Source organism: Amblyraja radiata, chromosome 16 (assembly GCF_010909765.2).
Source record: "Amblyraja radiata isolate CabotCenter1 chromosome 16, sAmbRad1.1.pri, whole genome shotgun sequence".
In the NCBI taxonomy this organism is placed as follows: domain Eukaryota; kingdom Metazoa; phylum Chordata; class Chondrichthyes; order Rajiformes; family Rajidae; genus Amblyraja; species Amblyraja radiata.
Window position 1 is genome coordinate 18,033,074 of NC_045971.1, and position 19,880 is coordinate 18,052,953.

The 19,880-nt window shown below is 44.6% G+C and overlaps 1 protein-coding gene across 2 annotated transcripts in view; it reads right to left on the reverse strand.

Annotated features, from left to right (window-relative positions):
* etv4 (ETS variant transcription factor 4) overlaps positions 1–19,880 on the reverse strand; it is a 105,032-nt gene that overhangs the window by 4,105 nt on the left and 81,047 nt on the right. For both annotated transcript variants that reach the window (XM_033035271.1, XM_033035272.1), the window contains 2 exons: positions 17,630–17,698; positions 11,173–11,342 (listed from right to left, as the gene is read on the reverse strand). In XM_033035271.1, coding sequence (XP_032891162.1) covers positions 11,173–11,342; positions 17,630–17,698 — 239 coding nt within the window. The remainder of the gene's footprint in view (positions 1–11,172; positions 11,343–17,629; positions 17,699–19,880) is intronic.

Sequence of the window (19,880 nt, forward strand, 5' to 3'; positions counted from 1 at the left end):
AAACCCATGTTGTCACAGGGAGAATATGCAAACTCCACACAGACAGCACCTGAGGTCAGGATTTAGCCTGGGTTTCTGGCATTGTGAGGCAGCAGCTCGACAAATTAGGCCAGTGTGCCACCACCTCTACTAACTGGGATAACAGAGCAAGCTATTTAGGGTGTGCCAGTCACTCTCGGGACTAATGCCTCTGCCTACATTCGCATTGGAAGTAGACCGCTGTAACAGCCATGCAGTTGTAGTCGTTGAAATGCTGGCCAGCCTGCTTTACTGACATGAACGACTAACATGGAGCAGAGTAATTATCCAGGTACCGTAGACAATATTCAACTCTAAGCCGACATCTTTTACATCACTGAAAGCAGAACTATCTGGTCATTCATTATTGTGGAAGCTTGCTGTGTGTAAATCTGCTGCCAAAGTGCAAGGCAGACACTACATTTCAGAAGTATTTAATTACATTCCAAGCTTCAATTTGCTAAGGAGCATCCAAAGGCCTTGCAGGCTTCATTTAAAGTTGCCATGGCTGATCGTCCAAAATCAGTACCACGTTCCGGCTTTTCCCCCATATCCCTTGATTCTCTTTGCCCTAAGAGCTAAATCTAACCCTCTCCCGCACACCACAGAAACAGGCCCTTGGGTAAAGCTTGTCCATGCTGACTAAGTTAGCATATTGGGCTAGTCTCGCTTGCCTGCAGATGGCCCATAACACTCTAAATCCTTCCTTTTCATATCTCTGGCCAAATATCTTTTACAAGTTGTAATTGTACTCACTTTTATCTGTTCCTCTGGCAGCTAATTCCAGATATAGGTTATCCTTTTGAAGAAAAAAGTTACTCCTGAAGTTTCTCTTAAATTACTTCCCTTTCACCTGAAGCTTATGTCCTCTAATTGTAGACATCTCCTTTAAAAATGTTTCGCTCTTTCTCTACCCTGAGGTAAAGACTATGAGCATTCACTTCATCAATGCTCCTTTAGACTTCCGAGATGCAGCATGGTCAAACCCCTTCGGCCCGACCTGTGATCACCCCATACACTAACACTATCCTACACACTAGGGACAATTTACAATTTACAGAAGCCAATTAACCTACAAACCTGTACGTCTTTGGAGTGTGGGAAGAAACCGGAGCACCCGGAGAAAACCCACGCAGTCACAAGGACAGCACCCATAGTCAGGATCGAACCTGGGTCTCTGGCGCTGTGAGGCAGCAACTCTACCACTGCGCCGCCCAAATTCTCCTCATAATCTTATACATCTCAATAAGTCATCCCTCAGCCTCCTACTCCCCGAAGAAATAAAATCCCAGCCTATCCAACCTCTCTTGATAACTCAAACCCGCAACCCAAGTAACATCCTGGTGAATCTCTGTTGCACCCTTTCCAACTTAATGACATCTTTGCTCTAGCTGAATGACCAGAACTGCACACAGTACTCCAAGTGCGGTCTCACCAACAGCTTATGCAGATGCATTATGATATAGCAACTGGGAGACACAAGGAAATGCAGATGCTGGAATCTTCAGCAAAACACAAAGTGCTGGAGGAAGGAAGGCCAGGCGGCTCTGCAGATGCTGCCTGATCTGGTGAGTTCTTCCCGCACAATATGATGCGCCAAATCAATGCCCTTCCCAATGAAGACAAGTGCGCCAAAGGCCTTCGGACCACCTGACTCTACCATTTAAGCAGCATTAACTTGAGGCAGACTGGCTACTACTCCTAAAAGGACAGTATAGATTGAGATATCTCAAAGGCTTAGTGCATTAACTGTGCTGCTAACTCTTAGATTAACAATGTGCCTGAATGCATAATATTTTCTGTCAGCTTTGAACATCGAGGAAGAGTAAGTTTGTTGAAAGGGTTCATCATTTAAACATTGACACTAATGGACATGCCACTGATCTTATCAGCTCATTGCTCTGATGTAAATGTAGTGATTTTTCAATTGTCAGCATTTGGCACTGGATAGGGAACGATGCCTTATCCATGTCAGCAAATAAAAATGATGCACAGCCTGGAAGAAAGCAATTGCTCATTTAGTGTCCCACACAGTTAGCATCGTGTGACTTAGTGCTTCTGAGCTGAGCCGAACAAGAAGACGCCAGCTCTAGTTCTTTAAGAATGCCAGAAAATAACCCTGAGTCAGCATTCATGTAACATGTTTCTTTATACTCAACAGTCCAATCCATGTATTAAATATCCTTTTGCAGCCTCTTTCACTTCTCCTCACACGTTAATTTTCCACCTTGCTTCATGCAGCAGGCTAAGTTGGATTATTTGCACTTTTCTTCTAGTCAAAGTCATGAAGACAAATTACAAAATGCTGAGATCCAAGATGGTGAGAATTGCTGAAGTAATGACCTGTCCACCTAAGCTGGTGACACAAACTGCAGTTGTAGGAACTTTTGAGCAAAAAGCCAACGTGCTGGAGGAACTTAGCAGGTCAGGCAGTATCTTTGCTGTTTAGTGATACAGCATGGAAACAGGCCTTTCGGCCCCCTGAGTCCTTACTGACCGTCGATCACCCATTCGCACTAGTTCAATCATCCAACTTTCTCATCCATTCCCGCACACTAGGGGCAATTTACAGAGGCCAATTAACCCACACGTCTCTGGGATGTGGGAGGAAACCGTAGCACCCGGAAAAAACGCATGCGTTCACAGGGAGAACGTGCAAACTCCACAGGTCTCTCCTGCTTTACCAGCTGAGCCATAATGTGTTGGGAATGGATAGATGTCATTTCTGGTCGGGGCCTTTCTTCAGACTGATCTGAAAAATAAGTTGTTTCTTCCTTCTCTGCTTTTTGTTGGTTAATTCATGCTAATATATTATCCCCATCCTTATAAACCTTGATTTTGTGCAACAAACTTGTGTTTTGTGTGTTATTGGGAGCTTTTGGAAATCCAAATATACTAGAACTGCTGTTTTCCTTGCACCTTCTCTACTGGTTACATCCACCAAAGATTCAATTCCAGTATCCATCCAGTGATCATTGACTAATCAAATGTAACTCTACATTCGTAAATCCACACTGGTTTGTATTTTCTAAGTAGAGGTGACATAATAACAGATTCCAGAACAAACCCTGCAACTATTGTCAAGTTAAATGGCCCTTAGTTTGCTTTTGATTTTGGATTACTTCCCTACCTTAAACACCATTTTAAAATCCAGGCCATTCTGGAAGATTATTATACAGCAGCCTCCTCTTTTAAAACCCTCAGATGTCGGCTCAGCTCGGCATTTAGTGGCTTTTACGCCCATTTCCCCTTGAACATCTGTTTTTCAAATATATATATATTTTTTATATACATTATCTCAATAAGGGGTATTGTCCAGAACTAGAGAAAGGTGAAAATACATGAGAAATTACATTTCTCATTGGAGTCCAGTAAGTATGGCCAAGAGTACATGTGCATAGACACGATGAAGCAATGATATGGCACATGCCTATTGGTGAAAAAGATGCCAGTGCCTACATTCTAACTTCACACAATGGCCACCCTAGTGGGATAGAAGTATGGGCACTAGGGAGGGAGAACAATTATTTCACAGAGACAAGACTATAAATCATTATCAGTCAGGAATTAATGAGAGTGCTAAACGCCAGGCATTACCGTGATGGTCACATTACAGATCAGCATGGTACTGGGCTAATCATCCGCTTGGATGAGTTAATGTACTGAGCAGGTTGGTGTGGCAGAACAAAGTCCAATACTATTTACATCCAAAGTATTGGAAAAGCTACACAAAGACTGTGAAGCCCGGCTACAAAGAAGGTTTTTACTTTGGGAAGGTTACAGAAGAAACTCACCAGGATGGTACCTGGGCTTGAGGCTTGAGTTATGGAGAGAGGTTAGATAGGCTTGGATTTTTTTTTCTCTTCAAAGCGTGGGAGGGAGGTTGAAGGATGACCTTATTAAGGTGTACAAGATCATTGGATAAAGTGATCACTCACAGCCTTTTCCCCTTAAGGTAGATGATTCTAAAACAAGAGTTCATAGACTTAAGATGAGAAGGAAGTGATTTAAGAGGGACCTCAATGTCAATTTTTTCACTCATATAAAGTTCATATCTAGAATGAGCAGCCAGAGGAAGCTATAGAAATGGATACAATGATGACCTTTACAAGACAGATAGGGGGGTTTAGAAGACTATGAGCCAAATGGGACTAGCCCAGTGTGCTAATTTGTTTAGTATGGACAAGGTGGATCATACAGCCTTTTGCTGTACTGCATAGATCCATTCATCTAAGAAAACTGATACAGAACTTGGGAGAAGCTTATGGCTTTATGTAGAGGGCTAAAATCAGGGGGAATATAGGAGTCTTTTTTTTTAAGGAGGTATTTCTGAGTGGCCCGACCTTTGGACACTCCAGGTGAGCCAAACAAATGCTTGGCTAACAGCCACATTCCTGTGTAGGAAGGAACTACAGATACTGGTTTACACCGAAGATAGACACGAAATGCTGGAGTAACTCAGTGGGTCAGGCAGCATCTCTGGAGTAAAGGAATAGGTGATGTTTCAGGTCGAGACCCTTGGATGGTTGATGTTTCGATAGGTGATGGGTCTGGACCCGAAACGTCACCTATTCCTTTTCTGTACAGATGCTGCCTGACCTGCTGAGTTACTCCAGCATTTTGTGTCTAGCCACTCCTGTGTTTACCAACAGAAATCGCTGGACAGAGTTTGGGACTGAGATAAACAATGAACACAGTTCCTCCTCACCCCCCTCCCCTCCATCCCAACATATCACCACCCCCTCCTCCCTTCACCATTATCCTATGTGTTTTATGTTCAACAAAGCAAAGACAGCAAAGACACTGAATAGACCTAATCGGGAGAACAAATAGCCAGCACAAGCTTTTGTGTGGCATTCACAATGCAGACTTGGTGTCTGTATAGTCACAGAGCTGTACAACATGGAAACAGGCCATGCGACCCACTTTATCCATGCTGACTAAGTTGGCACATTGGGCTAGTCCCATTTGCCTGCATTTGATCCACTTCCCTCCAATCCTTTCCTATCCCTATATCTGTCCAAATGTTCTTGTTAAAAGACATAATTGTATCGGTTTCTCTAGCTTCCTCTGGCAGCTCTCTCCAGACACGGAATATCCACTGTGTGAAAAAGTTGTTCCTGAGGTCCCTCATAAGTCTCTTCTCTCTCACTGTAAGCCTATGTCCTCTAGTTCTAGCCTCCTCTACCTTGGGGAAAAAAGAGAACGGTAGCAAGGGGCTATGAGCTTCTGTAAGATTATATTGAGCAGGAGAGGAGGGCAGAAGACTAGAGATGTCGAATTCATGTCATAGAGTCATAGACTGATACAGTATGGAAACAAGCCCTATGGCCCAACTTGCCCACACTGGCCAACATGTCCCAGCTACACTAGTCCCACCTGCCAGCATTTGGTCCAAATCCTTCCAAACCTGTCCTATCCATGTACTGTCTAACTGCTTCTTAAACATTGGGATGGTCCCTGCCTCAATTACCTCCTCTGGCAGCTTGTTCCACGCACCCGCCACCCTTTGTGTGAACCACCAGGGGGCGCGCACGATTCGCTGCCCCGCCAACAGCCTGTCTGTTTTTTCATCATTTAAATTTTTTTTTAGTGTGTTTTAAAAGTTTGTGTAAATTATCTCTGGTTTGTTTTATGTTGGGGGAAGGGGGGGTGGTTGGCGGAAACTTTTTATCAGTTTCTTACCTTGCCCGAGATGCGATTTTTTTTCCGGATCGTATCTCCCGTAGCTCTGCGGCCTAACATCGATGAGCTCCTCGGACTGACTTTGAGCCCCACCTTGGAGCGGGGACTTAACATCGGAGTCGATCCCTTGCCTGGGATTGCTCCAACCGCAGCCTGCGAACATTACCATCGTGAGCTCTCAGGTCTCGGGAGAAGCTAGTCGGGAGCTCCAACGACGCAGAGTCTCGACCAGTCCTGACGCGAGGTTCGATCGCCGGAGTGGGGGAGCTGACATCCCCCGGATGCAGGAGCTGATCGCCCCGATGCAGAGGGCCCAAACGCCTCCGACTATGGGAGTCAAGAGGGAAGAGATCTGAACTTTATTTTCACCTTCCATCACAGTGAGGAATGTGGAGGAGTCACTGTGGTGGATGTTTATGTTAAAATGTGTTTTGTGTGTTCCGTTGCTTTTTATTTGTATAACTGACTTGGCAAATGAAATTCCTTGTATGGTGCAAAACATATAGTACTTGGCTAATGAAGTATTATTGTCATTGTGATCGTGATTCCTCAGGTTCCTTTTAAAACTGCTTAAAACTTTAAAAAGTATGCCTAGTTTTTATGGGCAATCCTAATCTGAACAATGTCTTTCTAAACAAATAGCATGAAGAAATGAAGAAGGGTCCTGACTTGAAACGTCTGCCACCCTTTTGCTCCAGAGATGCTGCCTGACCCTCTGAGTTACCCCAGCAGTTGGTGTCTATCTTTAAATAACTCATTTATCTGAATTTAGCTGGGCATTTTATTTCATGGTCTGAAAGTTCCTGCTTTCTAACTCAAAATGACCTTCATTAATAACTGCATCGTATCTTTCAATCCCTCTCCCTGTTGAGAAGGAATTTAGTTGAAATATTGCATTATAATGAGCATTATAAATCAGGTAGAAACAAGCTGTAGACTTGGCAAGTTTACCCACTCTAATGGAATTTTTCAAAATGTAAGTTCCAATTGCCCTGTTTTAATCAAACCATCTGAGCACCAAGCACCACTTGTACAAACATCGTACCATTGCACATAAATTCGCAAACAGCAAACTCAGCTGGACTGTTGGTCCTTAATGGAATCTGGCAGATGAACAAGTGCCCAAGTTGCATGGTTTGACTGGACGCATTGCCTCTTCATATCCACCTGATTCAATTGCCCATAGGCAGCCCTTAGATCTCTTGTGTAGGAAGGAACTGCAGGAAGGAGCTGGTTTACACTGAAGATAGACACCAAAAGCTGGAGTAACTCAGCGGGACAGGCAGCGTTTCTGGAGAGAAGGAATCAGTGATGTTTCGGATCAAGACCCTTCTTCAGTCCGAATAAGGGTCTTGACCCGAAACGTCACCCATTCCTTCCCTCCAGAGATGCTGCCTGTCCCACTGAGTTACTCCAGCATTTTGTGTCTGACTTAGTTCTGCCTATAACATTAGATGATGCTCAAATAGTTGATATATCAGCTGACCTGCTCCATAGATTTACCCCAATTCAGGCAGATGGGGCCAAACTGCAAAACAAAATTAATAAGGCAATATCCTGTCCAACACTTGGAGATCCCAGCTACAGAGGTGAGCATGAAACCTAGCGACATGTAGCTAGCTATAAGTCACACATCACACAACCCGGACATGTTGGGTTCGCACCCCAGTCTGTGTCTATCGTGAGAAAGACACCAAATAAACTAACGGAAAGGTCTAATGAACCACCTAAAAATCCATCAGGCGAGAATGAGATGCTCGGAGAAGGAGAAAGAGGTGCAGCACACAGGCCTTGAACCTGGTGAGACGCAGGAGGAACCCGGCCAGGACTCACCCCACAGAGCCCAGTCCCTCCACGCACTAGAGTCTCCCAACCCCTGCAGAGTAGTTATTAAGATGGTTGATCCATGGGCGGTTGCTGCTGGGATGCAAGCTGGGGCCTGATCAACCCCGGCTGGGTCGCCTGGGCGCGGGTGTCTGATGTTGTGAGACCCGAAACACCCGATGACCCCAGGTCACATCACTGAGGATGCGTCCCAGCGCATCGAGAAGATGTATATATTTCACAATGTTGACATGAATCAGTAAAGTGCACAATCAGAGAAAGTCTTCCATCAAAATTCTGCCCGTTTCAAAAGGATGAAATATGCACTTCCAAAATTCAGTTGATGGTGGAAATGTAAGTGGTGGAGAGCTCAGGCTGCCGTGAAAGCAAATTGGGAACTCAGGCATAATAGATGGAAAATCTTGTAGATGCTTGATCAAAGTCCAGAGATGTAACACCAGCAAGTGACATCTTGCTGTTTGGTCTCAACCGTTTTACATGAAGCAGCTGGAATCAAATTTCAGCTTTCTTCAGAACTGTCTCCAACTGTAAGACTTTATGGTGATCATGAAGACAGCAGCAGCACTACAAATGGATCCTTGAAAATCTATTTACATAACAGCTGAATTCTGTGCAACATTTTCTATCTTTCGTTTAAATCTTTTTGAAGTACCCTTCACAAATAATCAAAATAGTGCTCAAAAGCTGAACTCATATAAGCATACAAAATTATGAGAGGCGTAGACAGTCAGAACATTTCTCACAGGGTGGAGATGGGAGACATATAGTCATACAACATTCAAACAGGTCCTTCGGAACACATCATCCATGCCCATCAAGATGCCCTCTCTAAACTAGATCCATTTGGCCGTGTTTGGCCCATAGCCCTCTGAACATTTCCTATCCAATGTCAAAGACATGAGGGCTTGGCTTTAAGGTGAGAGGGGCAAATTTTAAAGGAGATGTATGGGGCAGGTTTGCTTTATTCAGAGTGGTAGGTGCTTGGAACTTGCTGCAAGAGATGGTAGTGGAGACAGAGACGACAGTGGGAATTAAGAGGCTTTTAGATAGGCACATGGATATGCGGGAAATGGAGGGATATGGATCATTTGCAGGCAGAGACATTATGCACCAAAGGGCCTGTTCTGTGCTAGACTGTTTATGTTCTTATTGAAACGTACAAGATTATTAAGGGTTTGGACACACTGGAGGCAGGAAACATGTTCCCTATGTGGGGGAGTCCAGAACCAGGGGCCACAGTTTAAGAATAAGTGGTAAGCCAATTAGAACGGAGACGAAGAAACACTTTTTCTCACAGAGAGTTGTGAGTCTGTGGAATTCTCTGCCTCAGAGAGCGATGGAGGCAGGTTCTCTGGATACTTTCAAGAGAGAGCTAGATAGGGCTCTTAAAGATAGCGGAGTCAGGGGATATGGGGAGAAGACACGAACGGGGTACTAATTGGGGATGATCGGTGCTGGCTTGAAGGGCCGATTGGCCTACTCCTGCACCTATTGTCTAAATATTAGAGTTTCAGTATAATGAGGAATGTGAGGTGTTTGACGTTGACACTGTGGCTTCCGCTGTATTTTTCTTTGTTTCAGTTAAATCAGTTTCCAGAGCTACGCTGGTTACAATAATCTTCTGTCTAAGGGGAGTGTGGTCATAAAATAGATGCAGAGTTGCAATCCAGCGAAGGTGACATCGTGGCAAAGCGAAGCTCAGTGGTAAACTTTGAACAATGCTTGATTTTAATCATTATGGAAAATGAAACCATTTGAAATTCAAGCTTTCATTTGCAAGATCCATGGATAGAACCTTGTCTCTCATTTAGATATCGGTACCTGAAACTGATTGTGGGTAGGTTCGAGATTAATACCTCTCAGGAAGCAGTTCCGAGTGGAGAACAACATAATCTTGTTCTAATTGAGTGAACCAGGATAGGCCAAATGCAACTCTGCATCCATCTTATGATCACACTTCCCTCAGTCAAGCAATTTCCCGTCACTAGAGAGTCAGAGTGATCAGCGTGGAAACAGACCCTTCGGCCCAACTAGCCCACACCGGCCAACATGTCCCAGCTACACTAGTCCCAACTGCCTGCCTTTGGTCCATATCCCTCCAAACCTGTCCTATCCATTTACCTGTCTAAGTGTTTCATAAACGTTGGGATCGTCTCAGCCTCAACTACCTCTTCTGGCAGCTTGATGCATACCCCCATCACCCTTTGTGTAGCTGCATTATAATTAGCAACTAGAAGTTACAGGACAGTCTAGCTCTATTCAACATCGCATTCCTTTTTATACTTTAATTTGAAATGGTCTTCCTGATCTCTGTGATATTATCTTCATAACTGGCATGTTATGGCTGTTCCAAATCCCGTGAACACTGCTGCATTGCCATCTGGCTTATTCAGGCCTAGAGATTTAATCATTTCTTTATTATTTCATTTTAATGTGTATTTTTCTTTCAAAGGAAGGAAAATACACACTGACTGGTTGCATCACAGCCTGGTTCTGCAACTCGAACTCCCAGGCATGAAGGAGATTACGGAGAATAACGACACTGCCTGGTCCATCACAGGTACTGACCTCCCCACCATCGATAGGAACTATCGGAGGCCTTGCCTCAAACGGAGCAGCAAATATCATTGCAAGACCCACACAACACCATGGCCACACTCTCATATCACTCCCACCATCGGGAAGAAGGTACAGGAGCCTGAAAACTGTGACCACCAGCTTCAAGAACAGCTTCTTTCCAGCAATCATCAGGTTCTTGAACACTGCACAACACTAACCTCAACTATGAATATCAATTGATTCTCTCTGGCACTAAGGACTTTGTTATGGTTATTAATTGTTTTGGTCTATTATATATATATTCTATGAATATTGTGTTTACAGACCTGTTATGCTGCTGCAAATGACAAGGTCATTGTTCTGTTGTTGGTACATGTAACAATTACATGCTCTTGACTCTTGAAACACCATCTCTTTTATTTATATTAGTTTTTTTAGGTTTTAGAGATACAGCGCGGAAACAGGCACTTCGGCCCACCGAGTCCGCACCGACCAGCAATCCCCGCACATTAACATTACCCTACACACGCTAGCGACAATCTACACTTATACCAAGCCAATTAACCTACAAACCTGTACATCTTTAGAGTGTGGGAGGAAACCGAAGATCTCAGAGAAAACCCACGCGGTCATGGGGAGAACGTACAAACTCTGTACAGACAGCACCCATAGTCGGGATCGAACTAGGGTCTCCGGCGCTGCAAGCACAGTAAGGCAGCAACTCTACAGCTGTACCACTGTGCCGCCCTGTTTAGCTATACCTTGTGCATATTTCTAGAGTATTGCTTTCTGCAAGAGCACTGGTTGCACTAATTTCCAACAGTTTTACAACAGCTTTCTCTTCTGCGTGATGAACTGGACAGCTACCAATTACAATCATTACCACCTCTTGTCCAAAATAAACCTCTAACCTCAAGCTCCAAGGACACTTTTCCCTACCTCCATTTACCCCCCCCCCCGCCCTCCCCCACATAATGAAAAATGTCCACGAGTAAAAAAAGGTTGCGAATTAGGTCGTGAAAGTGGGACAGACCCTTTAAAGAACCTATCGATCTATCTTCTCACCTCCTCTGGTTCAACGAGTTTGAATTCCATTCCTCGGCCGGTCCAAGCAATGAAGTTGGAGTTGGATGGATCGTCCAGGAGGGCGACTAGGAACTGCCACAGCTGCAGAGACCCCCGGCGCTGATACACAGGACCCTCGCGATACGTAGTGATCTCCTGTTTGATGTCACCTGCAAAACAAATCCAACTTTCTCATTGAAACCATCGGGAGACTAACTGAGCAATGTCCTGTATTATCATGTCACTGCTCAATGAACTCTCTAATTGCTTTTGGCTTTGGTTTAGTTTAAAGCTACTGCATGGAAACAGGCCTTTTGGCCCACCACCCATCGAATGCCCATTCACACTGGTTCTACATTATCTTGCTTTCGCACCACCTCCCTATACAATGGGGGCCATTTGCAGAGGTCAAATAACATACAAATCCAAACATTTAAAATGTACAAAATCAACATCATTGTTATGACCTGCTCTTAGTTCTTCTTTCCTGGTAGTGGAATCAGATAATAATAATAATGGATGGGATTTATATAGCGCCTTTGCTCCAACCAATGTAAAAAGCAACCAGAATAGGTGTTCCTTAATTGCTGCCTCAATGCATCTTAAACTGTTGTATGTTCTCTTCATCCTTGATCTATCATGCTTAATGTGCCTTAACATAGATTCATCAAATTATGAATTCCTATGGTTTAACTGTTAGACCTGCTGCCTCACAACGCCGGAGACCTTGTTTTGATCCTGACCGTGTGTGCTATTGTGTGGAGTTTGTACGTTCTCCTTGTGATCGTGTGAGCAAGGCAGTTAGTTGGGCTTGATACGAAAATAATGGCTTGGTATTTTTCACAATGTTCAGTTAAGGAAATTGCCACCATCGCAAGACAGGCTACCATTAGTGTTGGAGAGCTTGTGTTTGAGGCCATTAACATGGGAATGGAAACTGACCCCTGGGGCTGACGGTAGCTTCAGTGAAGGTGAATGGGGAATAGCATGGTGAGTCTCAGTAAGATGGTCAGGACAAATGATAGTGGTGGAGAAAGGCAAATTGAACCATATCGGGGGGGGGGGGGAAAGAAGAACATCACCAATACTGAGAGCAAGTAGCAATAATTCACATTGTCAGGATCAATAAAGATGCCTTTCAAAGGAAATAATTAGAGTACAAGATTTTACTGTACAGGTACGGCCAAGTTTGTTTGTTTAATTTATGTCCTTCACCTTTGTTACTGTCAGTACCAACGCTAAAGCGGATTAAGGCTCCAGGAATTGTAATGTTAATGGAGGAGACCAGGAGATGAATCCAATACAATACAATCAGTTGTATTCGTCACATTGCACATAAAGTGCAAGTGAAATGAATTTGAATCCTGCTTTCGATATAGTGGCGATACAGGAAAGATCGTGGGTGAGGTAATTTAGGAAGAGTATAACATTGTTTCATCATTAAACCTACTACCTTCGAGTTATAGAGGTTGGATAGGGACATTATTTCTGCTTCAACACCTTTTTTTAATATGAATGTCTCAGAAGTAAAGAAACATGAACAAAATCAGGCTCGACGATGATGGCCCCGGAGAAAGTCTGAAGCAAAACACATCCCTCAGAGCTTATACATAACAGGAAGCTGGGGGAGAAGGCTAACTATTACACAACACAATAGCTATGTTCACACTTCATTGCGAGGCTCCTGTGCTGGATGGTGTTCAGCATATGGTAATAAACCCCATCCCCACTGGAGTCAGGCTGAGCCACTGTTTCCAATGGAAAAGTCACTGGGGTCCTTGAAGGGAAACGTGGCCAGCAGCCAGGAACGGCTAGGTTTGTGAGAGAGCTGCATTAACAGCTTTTACTTGGATCATTCACAAGGTTTAGGGATCAGATTGCCACGGTACAAATCATATTCCACGTCCTCTGCTACCTCCTGCTCATCGAGATTGATGAGATGGTACAGTTGCACCAAGTGAAGATATATCGTGTAGGAAGGAACCGCAGATGCTAGTTTATGCCGACAATAGACAAAATGGAGAAAAGCAATAGCAGACCTTTTTGGTCGGAACATTTTTTAAATTTGTTCTTTAATGTACAAATTGTTCTTCTGTGACATATTGTGGGCTTTCCATAATAATGTGAATTAAAATATCATGACAACTTGAGATTGACTTTAGGCCTATTGACCTCAGTTATTAGGATTCATTCATTGGCTTGGTGTTGTTGAACTGGATGGAGTCATCACTCATAAGTTGCGTTCATAAGTTCCGCTGACTGATTAGCATGCAGCAAAAAGTTATCACAGTACCTCCGTACACGTGACAATAAACAAGACTAAAATCAAAAACTCTTGACTCCTGACTCTTTGGACCTCCAGCCAGTGGGCTGGGCAAGTCTTCCTGTCCCTTGGGTGTTGTCACAGAGGTGTACAAGTGCAGCTTACTGCAGGAAGAGAAGCTACTGGGCGGCACAGTGGTGCAGCGATAGAGTTGCTGCCGTACCGCACCAGAGACCTGGGTTCCATCACGACTATGGGTGCTGTCTGTATGGAGTTTGTACGCTCTCCACGAGACCGCGTGGGTTTTTCCCGAGATCTTCGGTTTCCTCCCACACGCCAAAGACGTACAGGTATGTAGGTTAATTGGCTTGGTGTGTGTATGTGTGTGTAGGAAAGTGTGAAGGTGTGGCGATCGCTGGTCGGCGAGAACTCGGTGGGCCGAAGGGCCTGTTTCCGCGCTGTATCTCTAAACTAAACAAAATAAATTACCACCAGCCGAGTCACTGCAGAAGGGTGAATGTGGATGCTGGCTGGCCACAACTCTCAGACAGCCTGCCCAGGCTCCCACCACCCTACGTGCTGCCCAACGACCACACGAGTTGGCAGCATCCCTACTGGCAAACCATCTCTGCACATTAAGTAAGCGGGGGGGTGGAAGTAACCGGCTAAATCAACAAATTGATCCCAAGGTGCTTAAAAATGACCAAGTGATGTGTTATGGTCCAAGTTAGCACATTCTGAGGTTAACTTAAGGCGGGCTGTTGTTGTTGTTATTGTAGCTGTTCTCAAAGTTAGCAGATCCTTCTAAATCCCCAGCACTGCTCCTTGCACGATGCGAGTGGCCCTCCCTCCCTTGTGTTCTGACTGTTCGGGTAATGGAAATGTGCTCTAATGGAATGCACAAATCACTCCCAAAACATCTGGGATGTGCAATAGCAATTCAATCTTATGAAATTTATGGAGAAAAATGAAAATAAACAAACCCATTTTTTTCTTTCAACTCGCATTTTGTGACGTGCGCAGTTGGCAGAACTTCGTGTAACAGCCCAGAGGTACAGCAGTGGAGTTGCTGTTTTACAGCACCAGAGACCTGGGTTCGAAGCTGACTACGGGTGCTGGCTGTATGGAGTTTGTACGTTCTCCCGGTAACCTGCATGGGTTTTCTCCAGGAGCTCCGGTTTCCTCCCACATTCCAAAGATGTACAGGTTTGTAGGCTAATTGGCTTGGGTAAAATTGCAAATTGTCCACGGTGTGTGTAGGACCGTGTTAGTGTGTGGTGATTGCTGGTCGGCACGGACTCGTTGGGCCCAAAGGGCCTGCTGCTGCACTGTATCTCTAAACTAAACTAAAAATGTGAGAGGCAACCACATCCCCTTACCCCCTCCTCCTGCCCTAATCTACCAAAGTTAGAAAATACTCCAGAAGGAATAACTACTTCTCATTCCTTTAAAATAATGTTATTAGATGTTTGGTCTAACTTTTCTTATAATTGTACCACCACAACTAAGGGCAGCACAGTGGCGCAGCAGTAGAGTTGCTGCCTTACAGAACTTGCAGCGCCAGGAACCCTGGTTCGATCCTGACTACGGGTGCTGTCTGTACGGAGTTTGTATGTTCTCCCTGTGACCAAGTGGGTTTTGTCTGAGATCTTTGGTTTCCTCCCACACTCCAAAGACCTACAGGTTTGTAGGTTAATTGGCTTGGTATAAATGTAAAAATTGTCCAGTGTGTGTAGGATAGTGTTAATGTGCGGGGATCGCTGGTCGGTTTGGACTCGGTGGGCCAAAGGACCTGTTTCAGTGTTGTATCTCTAAACTAAACTTAACGGTTGAAAGGTGACGCCTACATTGAATTGAATATTATCAAATGTGATGGACCTGTGCCAACTACAAGACAATCTACATGTTTTACAAAAACTGACTGATTGTTCAAATAGAATTGGTAAGAAAACGTCTTGCAAAGCACAGATAACTGCTCAAGCCATGCACAAACGATCATCAGTCAGCTCGTTGGAGGCACAGGTTTCTTTTAATTGAGGAAACACAGTCTACTGCCTCTTGCTAATTAAACCAAGGCATGGTTACACTGCAATCTTCAAGTTAAACTGCTTGGGATTTTTCAGTCACTGAAGGATCTTTCTTTTCATTGATATGGTGCACTAATTTTCCCCTACAATCCCAGTTAGGTTCAGATATCTCCATACTCTACCACAAAGATATATTTCAAATTTGTATATTTTTAATACACCGATTTTTTTCCGGCAGAAGTAACGGGGCCTGATACTCCAGCAACAATCCAAAATTTCCCATTAATAAAAAGAGAAATCAGACTTTTCTGTTTTCTCTCTAAAGCCATGAGGGTTGTGACATATTTATTCAGATCTAATGGCCTTAATTCTGATGAGAAATAAGGGAGTTACAGTGGTGCAGTGGTAGAGTTGCTGCCTTATAGTGCCAGAGACTTAGGTTGGAGTTTGTACTCTGGATGTATGTTTTCTCCGGGTGCTCCGGTTTCCTCCCACATTCCAAAAGACATGTATATTTGCAGCTTCTGTAAATTGTCGCTGATGTGGAACTAGTGTACGGGTGATAGTTGGTTAACGTGGACCCGGTGGTCCAAAGGGCCTGTTTCCATGCTGTATCTCTAAACTGAACTGAACTAAACTAAATCACAAGTAAAAATTAGTCTCTCGCCAGTTTGGTTTTGCATTATGACTGCGCTGGAAATAAAGTCAACTCCTAAGCAAAGTTAAACAGGATCCAGATGTTCCCCTAAATCACCTTTAAGAATGGAAATGTTCATGGCCATCTGAGACCAGTAAGTGGAGCTCTGTACACATATTGAAATGTCACTTGCTTTCCCCTGTGCTGTAACTGGGCAGTGAAGGGTCGGGCAGTACCATTCAATAAAGGCAATGTGCATCAATATAATGCCTTAAATGCAATAAAACTCCCCAAGTTTGAGCTCCACAAGAAGGGTCATCAAACAGAATATGTCACCCAGCCAATTAGGGGATATTAGGATAGGGAGTAAAGATTTGAATATAAAGATCATAACACAAAGCACTGGAGGATCTCATGATGCTTTGGGTTGGGACCTTTCATTAAAGATCACTCCGACGAAGGGTCCCGATCCAAAACATCATCTGACCATTCCCTCCTATCTTTCTGATTGACCCTCTTAGTTCCTCCAGCACTTTGTGTTTTGTTTAAGATCCCAGCATCTGCACTTCCGTATGTCTTCTGTGGATATAAAGAAGTGGGTCTTGTTGGAGGTGAGGAATGTGGAGAGGCAGGGTAGTTCAGTGGAGAGAATTCCAGAGTTTGTGCCAGGGCAGGTAAAAGCAAAAGAGGACATTGGTGAGGCAATGAGAACTGATCTACCGTGAAAGCAGACACCTTGGCTAATTGAACCGATAGTTAATAAACTTTAAAGACTTGAATGAATGGTCATGTTAATCTTGTCAGTGTGCTATGAAAAATGTATAGCTCAGTCTCAGTACAAGTATAATTCCATAGCCTCTCATAGAATATGAATAACCACCTGTGACACTGTGGGGCGGCACGGTGACACATCAGTAGAGTTGCTGCCTCACAGCGACAAGATACCTGGGTTCAATCCTGACAATGGGTGCTGTCTGTAGGGAGTTTGTACGTTCTCGCCGTGACTACCTGGGTTTTGTACGGGTGCTCCGGTTTCCTCCCACATTCCATAGGCGTGCAGGTTTGAAGGTTCATTGGCTTCAGTAAAAATTATAAATTGCCCCTAGTGTGTGTAAGAAAGTGTTAGTGTGCGGGGATCGCTGGTCGGTGTGGACTCGGTGGGATGAAGGGCCTGTTTCCGCGCTGCATCTCTGAAGTCTAAAGTAAAATCGAAACTAGAGGAAGCTTTTGGATCTGAGAATGAGGAGTTTCAGGTTTAAATTTGTCTATGGTTTCTGGTTTCTAGACACACGGAAGTCACGTGCCACTAAAGTGCACTACTGACCATTGGTCTTGTGTGGAGGAGGGCTCGACTTCTGACTGATGTACATGCATGCACTTATAGCCTTAAAGATCAAAGACCAATATGTTTAATGAGTATGGCTCATTGTAAAACAAACACAGCCCATCATAAACCTGAGCTTTAGTTGTCGGTCAGATTAAAACATATGTGCGCCATTCATCTGCTGTTAAGCAATTAAAAGTGCTAACCTTCAAGTTTGTCAGGAACAACCGATGCGTCGTCGCTGTAAGATCTCATTTGTTTCTCATATGAAAAGCCTGGAATAAAAAGAAGAACAATTAATATTATTTCATGCCTCGATCCATAGCTTGTCCAGTGCACCTCATGGCCAGCATGATGGCGCAGCCATGTGCGGAAATCCTGGGGGGGGGGGACAGGGGACACACGCCCCCCCCATGTTTTGAGAGGTGGGTGACGATCCACCCCCATGTTTTGTAATCCGGATTTTAAAACTCGGTGAAAAAAAAAGCTATTAAAAATCTCCACTGTCCGCGAGACAGGGTTGATGACTGATGATCGCGGGCGTCGATTGGACGAGAGAGATGTCGGTCAGCAGGCAGTGTGGGGGGGGGGGGGGGGGGGAATATGATGATTCAGCGCGATGATTAGAGGAGGGAGGTGTCGGTCAGAGGCAGAGGTAGGGGGGTGGGACTGAGGATAGAGCGCGGTGATTGGAGGAGGGAGACGTCCTGGTGGAGCAAAGATCATAGAGCGGAATTTGAATCGGCCCGTTCGCGGGGCCTTTCATCGCTCGGCCCGGCGCAGCTTAAAATCGGCCGAGGGATCTTCCACCGCCCCGCGGTCAAATTGCTGCGTCGAGGCGATCGAGGCTCCCGATGTTGAAGCCCCCGCCGGGCGATGAAAGGCCCCGCGAACGGGCCGATTGAAGCCCCACGATTCGGGGCGGACGAAGCTGCTGTTGCTGGAGTTCGAAGTCGGTACCAACCAGGTGAGCTTCCGATGTTACCGTCTACAGGGCCTAGGGCCGAAGCCTCATGTGTGTGCGCATGCGTACGCGCGGCAGCTAAGAAATTGGGCCCCCCAATGTTTTTATAGCGATTTCCGTGCCTGGGCGCAGCGGTAGAGTTGCTGCCTTAGAGCACCAGAGACCCGGGTTTGATCCTGACTGTGGGTGCTGTCTGTACGGAGTTTGTACGTTCTCTCCGTGACCTGCGTGGGTTTTCTCCAGGAGATTGTTTCCTCACACACTCCAAAAACGTACAGGAGTGTAGGCTAATTTGCTTGGTATAAGTAAATTGTCCATAGCGTGTGTAGGACCTGTTTCCGCGAACAACAAAAGCTGCATGGTTAAGATACTGTAGGTATTGAGAACAATGGCACAACTGGCAGAGATGCTGCCTCACAGTGCCAGAGACCCAGTTCAATCCTGATCTTGGGTGACGTTGTGTGGAGTTTGCATGTTCTCCCTTTGACCGCGAGGGTTTCCTCCAGGTGCTCTGGTTTTCTCCCACATCCCCAAAGACATGCAGGTTTGTTGGTGAATTGACCTCTGTAAATTGGCCCTGGCGTGTAGGGAGTGGATGCGGAAATGGGATAACATTGAAAACTCGTGTGAATGGGTGATGGATGGTCGGAGAACTCGGTATGCTGAAGGGTCCATTTCCATGCTGTATCTTTTAAGCAATCAAATTAAATTCACGGTAGTACAATGGTACAGTGATGTTGTATTGATTTTGGGGTCAGTAATTTATTCTGTAATGTAGTTGAACTCCATTCACTATCAGATGTAGCGTTCAACTTTGAAAAGTTGACTGCTGCCACTTTGTACAACCACTTAACATGTCAGAAATCAGATACAAGTACAGCATCTGGAATTAAAAATGAATTCTTTAAGAATTCTGACAAAGTTCATCATTGGACATTGATGGGATAGATTTGTAGTTGATTGCTAGCATGAAGCAAGTAAAATGGAATATTCCTGGCTGATAGTACTGCATTTTTATCAGTGTCAACAACGACAGATGAATTCTCTCATTTAAGGGGGATCTAATCTCACTGAAGTTCATATAACTTGAAAAAAATGTGGGAATCTGAAACTAAACTCAGGACATAAGATGTCTTTGAAGTTAGACACAAAAAGCTGGAGTAACTCAGCGGGTCAGACAGCATCTCTGGAGAAAAGGAATAGGTGACCTTTTGGGTAGAGACACTTCTTCAGACTCTTCTGAAGTCTTCAGAGCCTGAAGAAGAGTCTCGACCCGAAACATCACCTATTCCTTTTCTCCAGAGATGCTGTCTGACCCGCTGAGTTACCCTAGCTTTTTGTGCCTAACCTCGGTTTAAACCAGCATCTGTAGTTTGTTACTACACATGAGATGTCTTTGCTTCTATTCGGAATCTGTGGTCAAATAACGTAATTTGAATCTGCAGTGTTGTAAATGTGCTTAAGCACTTCAAAATATATCTCTACTGAGGCTT